Source organism: Orbicella faveolata, unplaced genomic scaffold, assembly GCF_042242905.1.
Source record: "Orbicella faveolata isolate gen_17 unplaced genomic scaffold, um_ofav_v1 contig_25, whole genome shotgun sequence".
Lineage (NCBI taxonomy): Eukaryota > Metazoa > Cnidaria > Anthozoa > Scleractinia > Merulinidae > Orbicella > Orbicella faveolata.
In genome coordinates, this window is record NW_028301553.1 from 24308157 (window position 1) to 24317500 (window position 9344).

Here is a 9344-nt window from a genome sequence, read left to right on the forward strand (position 1 = left end):
ATTACGAACATCCGCTGCCCACCGCATAAGGTTTTCGCACAGTCGCTCGCGCACTGAAGGAGTGCCGAAGTCAAGTTGTTCAAGATGGAGAGGGTGAAAACGATTTCCTCAACGAATTATTTGGTTTGTTTTTAATTTGTTGGCAATGTTTGTCACTGATTTGTTCTTTGCATTTCTAAGGTGACTGAGTCAATAATAACTGAGTGCAAAAATAGTCCAAATGAAAGTATTTTCACATAAATGACCTGTGTCTATTTTAAACTGCCATAAATCGTAATAAATAAATGCCCTTCTATATCGCTTCTAGTGTTTATAACTACGGAGAATTATAGAACTTAATTATTAACTACTTATTAACCGAGAGTGACGTCTTAATGGGAAAATCTGAAAAAGTTCTCAGCAAGAACGTGTGCCTAGTGCCTGTAATTGGTACAGCGCAGTGAAAGTAGTATTTAATGCCACCTCCCCCCCTCCCCGCTCGCCGCCGCAATATTCCGCTCAAAACCATCAATATAAGGTATTAGCCGTTAGATTGGTTTGTCTATGGTATTAAGTTCTACTATTGAAATTAATTGTTTTTCAAAGGAATGAACGTTTAACACGCCCTAAGACGTTGGATTACTTGAACCGGTCGGTCTTCTAACCCTAAGGATGTGGTGACAAATGCTTACACAACCTTTAGTTGAGATTACATTAAAGGAGAACTTTATTAAGCAGTTTTTATCAAGAAGTCCAAGCTCAGTATTAACTACGCTTCGTATGATTAATTAGGGGTGAGCTCGTTATTATGAAGCTGGCATACTGAGCTTAGGCTACCTGTTGTATGTTAAGCAAACTTCGATTCGAGAATGAAGTAGATTATTTCAGTTGACTAGAGCGACTTTCGTTACCACAAAACCTGTGTCAGAATTCGCCTGGGACGATCATGGCCACGAAGTAATCCGAAAACTAAGCACTTTTTTATAACTATTTTTCTCCTTGCTGCAAATTTATATGTGTTCCTTTTTTCTGGCGGAAATATTCTACTTAGCAGCCACCGAAGAACTCAAATTAAGGACTGGGTCAAAAACGTTTACTAGTAAAAATAATTGATTAATAGCATTTCTGAAGGCATAAATGGCAATGGAACTAAATTTAGCACACAGTAAGGTTTAAATGTCCTAAAAAATTTTGTGGAATTAGTGCTTTTAAACAGGCCTTAAACTGCTTGAGCGGCAAACAACCTTGATCCTAGTGTTCCCAAGCCGCAAACTATTAAGAAATGAGTGAGTTTGCAATTCAGCTAATTCTCTTATTGCTTTTATCATCGTTCCTGCATCGTTTGTCTGGTAACGTCCACTGACTCAAAGGTAAAAAGCTCTTGAAGGCTTTCTTTCCTTTTCTTTTCGTGGTACCTGCAACAGAAAATGATAGATTACTATAAACTTATAAGAAGAACGCCATTAAATTATTTTGGCTGCAATAAACCGATCGATTGATAATAATAATTTACATATATATTGCGCAGGTTGCGTGAATGTATGATCACTTCCGCATTACAAAAGTAAGCTATATCTTTCAAAAAAACGATTTTTAAAAAAAAATTCTCGACTGATTCAGCCTTTATCGAGTGAGCAATTCATAAGCTTCAGGTTGATGATATGTTAAGTCAGAGCGTTACAGTCGTTACAGGCTCAAAAATAAAATCGTCTTCTTGATTAAAAATGCGGCACCTAAAGCGCGAATTCTTTGAGAACCAAATTTGTTCGCAACTCAATTAGGAAAATTATCTCTTCCAAACAAAAAAAAAAAAAAAAAATGTAGGAACAACAAGGAACATAAGGTACAGCCATGTATGAGATAACACAGACGGAGACGGGAGGGGGTGAGGTGCGGGGTGGAGTTGGTCGTTGCGAAAAAGTATCAACCACCCAGACGATCATCAAAAGTTGTGAGTAGTAATAGTCGCTCCTGCCGAAACGTCTTGAGCCATGTGTTATTTAATATCTGCAGTTTCAACACTTCTTCAGACTCTGAATGCCTAAGTATGCAGTGTAGATCAATTTGCAATCTCAACAGCTACCTCAAGGCCAACACGAGCAGACCGACAGGAGAACGAGCTAAAGTGACTAAACGACAATGAAAAGTACCGTCTTGGGAAACACTGCATGGTATATGCTGTGTTTAGCTCCGATCATGTCTTTTATGGAACCTGAAACTCATGCACTTTGTTTGTTAAGTCTAAATTTTGTTGTGTTCCGCAGTTTTGTTTTTGTTTCTTGTTTTTTTTTTTTTTTTTTTTCTTTTTTTCATCAGCCATATGAGTATAACGCCAATTCGCATATTACCCTGCTGGAGAATTGTTTTATAATAAACACAAAAGAGACTGGTGGAGAGTATAATGGCTTCCCCGTACATTATTTGGCGTACGTTGAAACTCTACTTCTGTCAGGTTTAGAGGCCGACCTCTTTTGGATAGTAGCCGACTTGCACTGCATTTTACATAACCTAAAAGACCACGCTACTACTCCAGAAACTCCACTGATCATTAAAAAGCTTGAAGCCTTTTTCTTTTCTTTTTTTTTTTCAGTCATTACAACTGAAAACATACAAATATACATGTAATATAGAGAGAGCAACAAATGTAAGAGATGTCTCACAAAATCGTTGCTAGGACACGTTTTAAAAAAACCTTGAATTACTACAAATTTGCAGCCCTCTAAAAACATGTAGTAAGTTTTGTTATTATATATAAGCTTCTGACTGTACTGTCAAAACTTGCAAAGCCTAGCCGGCCTTCTGCAATATTCCTTACCGCAATTTGCGTCGAATCCGGTTCATTCCTGCGGTGCTCTCTAAACAAAGAAAAAGTTTAAACAAATCATGTCATTGGAAAGATACCAATATTTTAAAAATTTACTTCAGTATGAGACTTTTCCTGATAAAATAAAGACATTATTACTATAGTGGTGCTAGTAAAGACAAAATAAGTACCAGCGATATCTTCTATCGACACCTACGGGCAGTAACTAAACACTCTACAATTCATGTTACACGGTTTTTCATGACAACTGCCATAGCTTTTTTATCGTATCTATAGACATATGTATATCTTACGGTAAATTTTGTAACAGTATCCTCAATTCTGAGCCACCAAGCTAAATACACCGACACCCAAGTAAAGTTGTTGTTGATAATGATGATGATGATGATGATGATGATGACGATGATAATGATGATGATGATATGTCGGTTTTTAAGTTTGCTATTCTACGTAAATAAATAAATAATTTTCTTTTTTTGGTTAAGACAACTCCTTTTACTCCATTTCACGAGTTACAAATTTTATATATTCAACAGTAATACTTCACAAAGAAAGGAAAAGCCGGTAAAGGCCCTACCCTCTAATTCTGTAACTTCCTAGAAAACGAGAAACAAAACATCGAATGAGGTAAATGCAATAAGAGTGTTTGTAGTAAGGCTGTGTTTGAGTCAGTCGAAAACAAAGGAAAGATATACTGATTGAGGACAAAGGCACCTTCCGCTGGTCCAAGCTACAGATGATCAGGAGCCCAGGAGCTCCCGAGATGACGTGATTCAAAAGAAGGAAAACTGCTCCAAAGAAACAGTAATAGAGAAAATAGTAAGACATCACCCCTCGTTTACATCTGGTACTCAGAGGACGACCATAATATTACCTGTGACTAAATTCATTTTTTTCCTGGTGTTTGTATTATAATCCAAGGATACCAGGAGGATACTCATTGGCAGGGATTTTCAAATAGAGCACGTAAAGCCCGCAGACAAATAAAGCCCCCCCCCCCCCCCAAAAAAAAAACAAATAAAGCCCGCAGACAAATATCGGTGCACATGTTGGAGTCAGATGGCGGGCGATTGCATCTCTCAAAAAGTTGTTTATTTGTTAATTTTTCCCACTTGATGATGAATCATTCTTTATTGATAATATTCATCGTCAGTTCCTTCCCGTAAAAATGCAACTACTCAGTTTTAAATATGTCTCTAACTCATCCAGTTTTTGGCTCTTATTACCACAAAGTTGAAGGCTTACCTTGGGTTTTAATGAACAGGAAATAAACAGCTACGAAAGCTAGAATGAGAACCACAACAATGGCGATAACAATTCCAAATACTGCTCCAATGGACAAGCCGCCTGTAAAAACGATGGAAAGTATTTCAGGGTATACAGGGCTAGAACGCGACCAAATCTGTGGAACAGCATAGTCCATAGTTTATCTATGCTCGATTACCAGCCGCTATTCGGGAAAGGGGCCCACGTTCACCCGAACACGGCCGGACCCCAGAGAGAGGTGGAAATCGAGCCTATACTTTATCCCACAGCATTCACTGCAAGTAAATAACCCGCCCCTCCCGTTGAAAAATGTTAACGCTGTTAAACTGGCAAAATTGAATTGGAAAAAGTCGTAAGTGTGCAAAAAAGTTTATACAAATACCACAAGTTCGGATCATATGACGTCACGTACCTTTTTTGCGTGGCAAAAAGAGTCAGCCGCCTGTAATAATACTAACAGTTCAAAATAGCTGCGCATGGAAAATATGCATGCAAAACACAAAATGGCACATCAGGTTTGTACCCATTTTTGTAGCATTGAAATTAGTTGTCTGTTCAGACTAGTTTTTCTTCAATTTAATAGCAATACTTTTCAAGAGCGGAATATTCTTTTCATCAGTGGTATTTCATACTTTCCCAAGTTAATGTTTACCTTTCTGAACGTCCGTTCGTCTTCGATGTATGGCTAGTAAAGAAACGGAAAGATAACAAGATTTAAGAACGCAGAAATATATATATATATATATATATTTTTTTTTTTTTTTCCTGAAAACATGTGCTGTAATAAATAGTATACAATCGAATTTATAATAATCGTTGATAATCACTTTCACTCGAAGTTATGTTTGTCACAAACTCTACTAAAACGTTAAAACTACTTATACAAAGACGTTTCGACCGAGCAGCTTCAGTCTTCGTCGGTTTAAAAAGCATGCTGAAATCACTGTCTATCTGTTAACATAAACTGAAAAGATGTTTACCATATCCGCTGTTTCAGCTACCAAATCGACCCTATTCCTCATACGGATTAATAATACAAATAAACCATAGGGAAGGTGGACGTTGCTGCCACCCATATGCCACCGGATTCCTCCTTTCACCAACATTAAAGATAGCATATACAATCAGGCATGATAGCATAAAAACCTTAAAAATGTTCAGTGTTATCACTGACTAAAAGCTATAAACATGCGCAATTCGGACAAAATACTGTAACCTTCATAAGCAACATGATAAGGGGCATCGAGAAGCAATTTGTTCCTGGTCCATTTTTTTTCTGTATGTTTATTCGTTAGTATCGATGTGGGATTTCAGTTTTTGTGGTTTCATAGACATAGACATAGGCATACTTTATTTAACGTGGGAAAGTACACACTTAGCTGTTCGCTAGTTTCCAGGTGCTCCACGAATTAAATTAAGTAATGTACAACATTATAGGAGCTTTAGAAGGTTTCAGTAAATAACTCAAAACGGCAAAAACTAGCCCGAAGAATATCCGCTCCCTCCCCGATTTGTTTGGGGGGGAGGGGTGGGGAAAACTTAATCGCTTAAAATATATGAATAAATCACAGAACATACCAAATCCTGTGGTTGGTGATATTGATGACACTGGAAATGTAGCTAGAAAAACAACAATCAAATATTATTCTGTTCAGATATAAACATAAATATTGTGTATATGAAAAACACTGAAGAACGAGGGCAATATCAGCTGTTTAATATCTGCAGCAAGGAGGAAGTTGAATTGTACACGTGATGTTTATTTCAAGAACTGGATACTGAAGACACTTAAAGATAATATACCGATAAGATACAGGCCTTTAGTTAATTCAATAATTGAAAAGCAAAATTCGAATATTACTATATTACCTGGTTTCTTCATTACAGTCAAGGCTGGTGTATAACTTCTACCAGCCTGACTGAAAAACTGAAAAATTACTTCATATTCCTCATTCTGGAGGTCTAGTTTTAGCCCCAAAATAAGATAAAAAATAACACGTCCTGATAAAGAGAGGCTTGTAAAAACGAGTTCTGAAGTAATAAAGAAAACAGCCACCAAAATGCTTCAATCTCTTTCCTCTGAGTGCGGACATCACAATTCATTCGTGTGTGCCATTTATATCTAATTACTCACACTTTATTAATAACTGCGCTCTAGCAGGAGGTCCTTCCCCTACACTATTAGTTCCAGTACAGGAATACCATCCTGCATCTGACACGGACACAGACGTCACTGTGTATGTTGTTGTTGAGCATCCTCTACAGCTTTCCCCTGCAATGTCCTTTCCATTGAACTGCCACTTGTGGGTATGCGTAGGCGGGTTTCCGATTGTTTTACAAGTGAAGATTGCAGTTGATCCTTCTTCTAAGGTGATGTTTTTAGGATGATCAGCGGTGAACTGCACAACTGGTCGAACTGAGGACAAAGAGAATTTTGTTGAAAACTGATCGATCTCCAACTTGTTCATGCATGTCGTTTGGAGTTGTAATTTGGACTGATACAAACTTCACTTTGTAATCTGAATCGAAAGAGACTACATGCTTTACATAACACGGCCGGAGTCACAGGGAGATTTTTAAGATCTCCTGCAACTAAATATGATAATTGTACAATGATGCAAGCGGAGTTGCCATTTTCAACTACAAAAACACTATTTGAATTTGGGAGGTAAACGCTGTATATGCATTTTCAGGTTTTTTATTCCAGTCAACACGCTATCTGGCGTAGTGACATCACTTCTACTTGCTCCAGATTCGGTTTCTGTAATAAATGCTTGTTTTGCAGGAGGGGGTTATTAGCCCTCTGCCCAACCCCCAACCTGGAGGGCCAGTAAGTTCTCTGTTGGGGTTTCCCTTCCCCAACAGAGATGCTAGATGGTTGCCAGCCAAAGCTAATGGATGGCCATCTACCCGGGTTTTGTCTTCCTTCTCTTAGATTGTATGCCCACCAGGCTACGTGCCCCATCTACCCGAAGCAAGTGGGCTCTAATTAGGCACCAGCAACCAACCCGAGCACCTCCAGGATATGTCAAAGCAGTCCTGCAATGGACATGCTTCTGGTAAGCATTGGTTAGGGGAAGCTTTTGAGACGCGAGCCTGATAGAGGATTTTGTGAGGGTTAGGAGCTGTTATCTTTAATCCCACCCTGTGGCTGTTTTTTAGCCATTTCAGGCCCCGTTTTTAGATTAGTTTAGGTATATTTGTGATAAACTGTATTTTTAGTGTTATACCTCTCCATACCTGAGCAATGATTTTTCTATTTTAGACTGAAACACTCGTGCATTTCCTCCTTTTGTGGTTACGTATATGTATGAAGACACATTAGTTTATTCCAACAAAAACTAAATTGGAAAAAAAAAAAATCAAAAACTTCAAAAGAGCAGCCGGCTGTCATAACTTAGTTTCATTCTTATAATAGTCGTGAAGTTCGACCATTTTCTGTCACTTCACCCTCCTCCCATGCCAAACAGAACAAACGGAGAGAGATCAGGACTTACAGCGGACCTCAAGTTTTGTAGTTTGACTCCTTTTACCAGCGTCATTATAAGCGAGACATGAAATATTTCCATATTCCCTCCAGGTTACTCTATCGATGGTAAGGTTTGCCAGGGTCTTCAAGAGTTTAGACTGTGAAACTGGTGTGACAGTAACCGAGTAGTTGTAAGGTGGTGTATCGGTGAGATTCTGTCCATTCAATTGCCACAAAATAGTTGCTGCTGGTTTGGCTTCAGCCATACACGAGTAGCTCACGGTTTCATTTTCAGTTTTTGTTTGTATGTTTGTTGGAAGCTGGCTAGAAAATGCTGGAGGAACTGTAAAAAAAAAAACAAAGTACAAACGAATTTTCAATCAGTTGCCTTTCATTTTAAGTCGATGCTTTATATCAATTCTAGTTATATGATTACTCCCGATCCGCATGCAATATTATAAGGGGCAGGAAAAATAAGATAAATATTGCGTTTTGATTAGTTACCTGGCCTTATTGCGACCTTATTGCTCAGTCGAGATTACTTACTGTGTCCTGCAAGAACATGGTGTTCTTTATGCTGTATGATAGACTCTTTATCACAGTGCGTCTAAATCAAAAGTTCAGTGGTACCAACCTTTAACTGTTATCTTCAGTTCTTTGGTTGGCCCACCTCCTACTTTGTTTCTGGGCTCACAGGTGTAATTATCATTTTCTTCACTGATTTGTACAACGGGGATCAAAAACGTCCCTCCGGAACTGTTCACCGTTGTATTCCCTCGTTTAAGCGTGTATGTTGGTGGAGGATAACCATTTGCACCGCATGTAAGAGTCACCGTAGTTCCCTGGACCACAGAATTACCAGGAGTTCCAGTCGTGAAAGTTGTGAAAGTAGGTTGATCTGAAAAATATGCACATAGTGATAATTAACAAATAGAGTCCATATTACCGTGCGTATGTTCATTAATAGATCACAGATGACGTCAAAATGTGGTACGAACAAAAACGTGGCACAAGACGTGATAGCCGAGTGTGTCACTGATGTTATAAGCACATTTTATAAAGTAAATATATTTTGATTTTGCCCAACGATTTTATTATTGTAAATTTTTATAGGCGATATACAGGTACGGGTGCTTAATATCAGTTTATTTTTGCATTATAGATACACAGTAAACTGACCGTATCACTGACAATGATGGCAAAATCACTCACATTCCACATTAACTACTCTTGTAGACTCTTTGACACCAAGATCGTTTGCTGCTACGCATGTGTAGTTGCCAGTATCATTTAACACTACATTTGTCAGTGTAAAAGCGTTTTGCACAGCTCCATTCACAAGATTTCCATTAATTTCCACGAAAACGAAGGTTCTGGCAAACCATCGGCCTGACAAAGCAATTTTATGTTCTGAGTAAGAGACACCACGGCAGGATCTGAAGTCACAACGACTCGCTGAGGAGCGTCTGAAAAGGAAGAAGACGAATAACATTGTGACACCCAAGCACAAAAACAGTTCTGTGTATGTTAGCATCATAAAATTTAGCACTATCGAAATAATGGTATTCAAATGGTTTCCAAACATTCTTCCAACTTTGCAAAGTATTTTAAGGGATATACTATACACAACAAATGAAAAAGTTCTGAGAAGTTAACAGACAACGTGGGGCTCCCCACAATGCATCTGCGTCCATTAAGCGTTCAATTTATTTACTCTAATTTATTAACTCTATTATATTATTATCTTCCGGCCCTCTGTAAAACGTTAGACAAAAGCAACCTTGTGAGAGAAACTGAGCGACGGGG

At 38.2% G+C, this 9344-nt stretch overlaps 2 protein-coding genes across 2 annotated transcripts in view; both read right to left on the minus strand.

The window, feature by feature from the left end:
* Nucleotides 1–116: 116 nt before the first annotated feature.
* On the minus strand, nt 117–3810 carry LOC149109579 (uncharacterized). The gene is made up of 3 exons (XM_089294433.1): nt 3381–3810; nt 2795–2834; nt 117–1394 (listed from the first exon to the last, which is right to left on the minus strand). The coding sequence occupies exons 1-3, from the start codon at nt 3629–3631 to the stop codon at nt 1344–1346; spliced, it is 342 nt and encodes a 113-aa protein (XP_089150559.1). The 5' UTR covers nt 3632–3810; the 3' UTR covers nt 117–1343.
* Nucleotides 3811–6776: 2966 nt separating this feature from the next.
* Nucleotides 6777–9344, minus strand: part of LOC110053028 (cell adhesion molecule DSCAM-like) — a 6323-nt gene continuing 3755 nt past the window's right edge. The window contains exons 5-7 of the mRNA XM_089294653.1: nt 8751–8927; nt 8173–8436; nt 6777–7881 (exon numbers count right to left, since the gene is read on the minus strand). Coding sequence (XP_089150779.1) covers nt 7556–7881; nt 8173–8436; nt 8751–8927 — 767 coding nt within the window. The 3' untranslated portion in view covers nt 6777–7555. The remainder of the gene's footprint in view (nt 7882–8172; nt 8437–8750; nt 8928–9344) is intronic.

Bases quoted from the DNA above. Each gene is read 5' to 3' on its own strand.
- LOC149109579 (XM_089294433.1), bottom strand. From the start codon at position 3,631: ATGTCTTACTATTTTCTCTATTACTGTTTCTTTGGAGCAGTTTTCCTT. The intron at 2,835-3,380 runs GTAGGGCCTTTA...TTCTTTGTTTAG, and splicing joins GGAAGTTACAGAATTAGAGG to AGAGCACCGCAGGAATGAAC. The intron at 1,395-2,794 runs GTAAGGAATATT...TTTCTGTTGCAG, and splicing joins CGGATTCGACGCAAATTGCG to GTACCACGAAAAGAAAAGGA.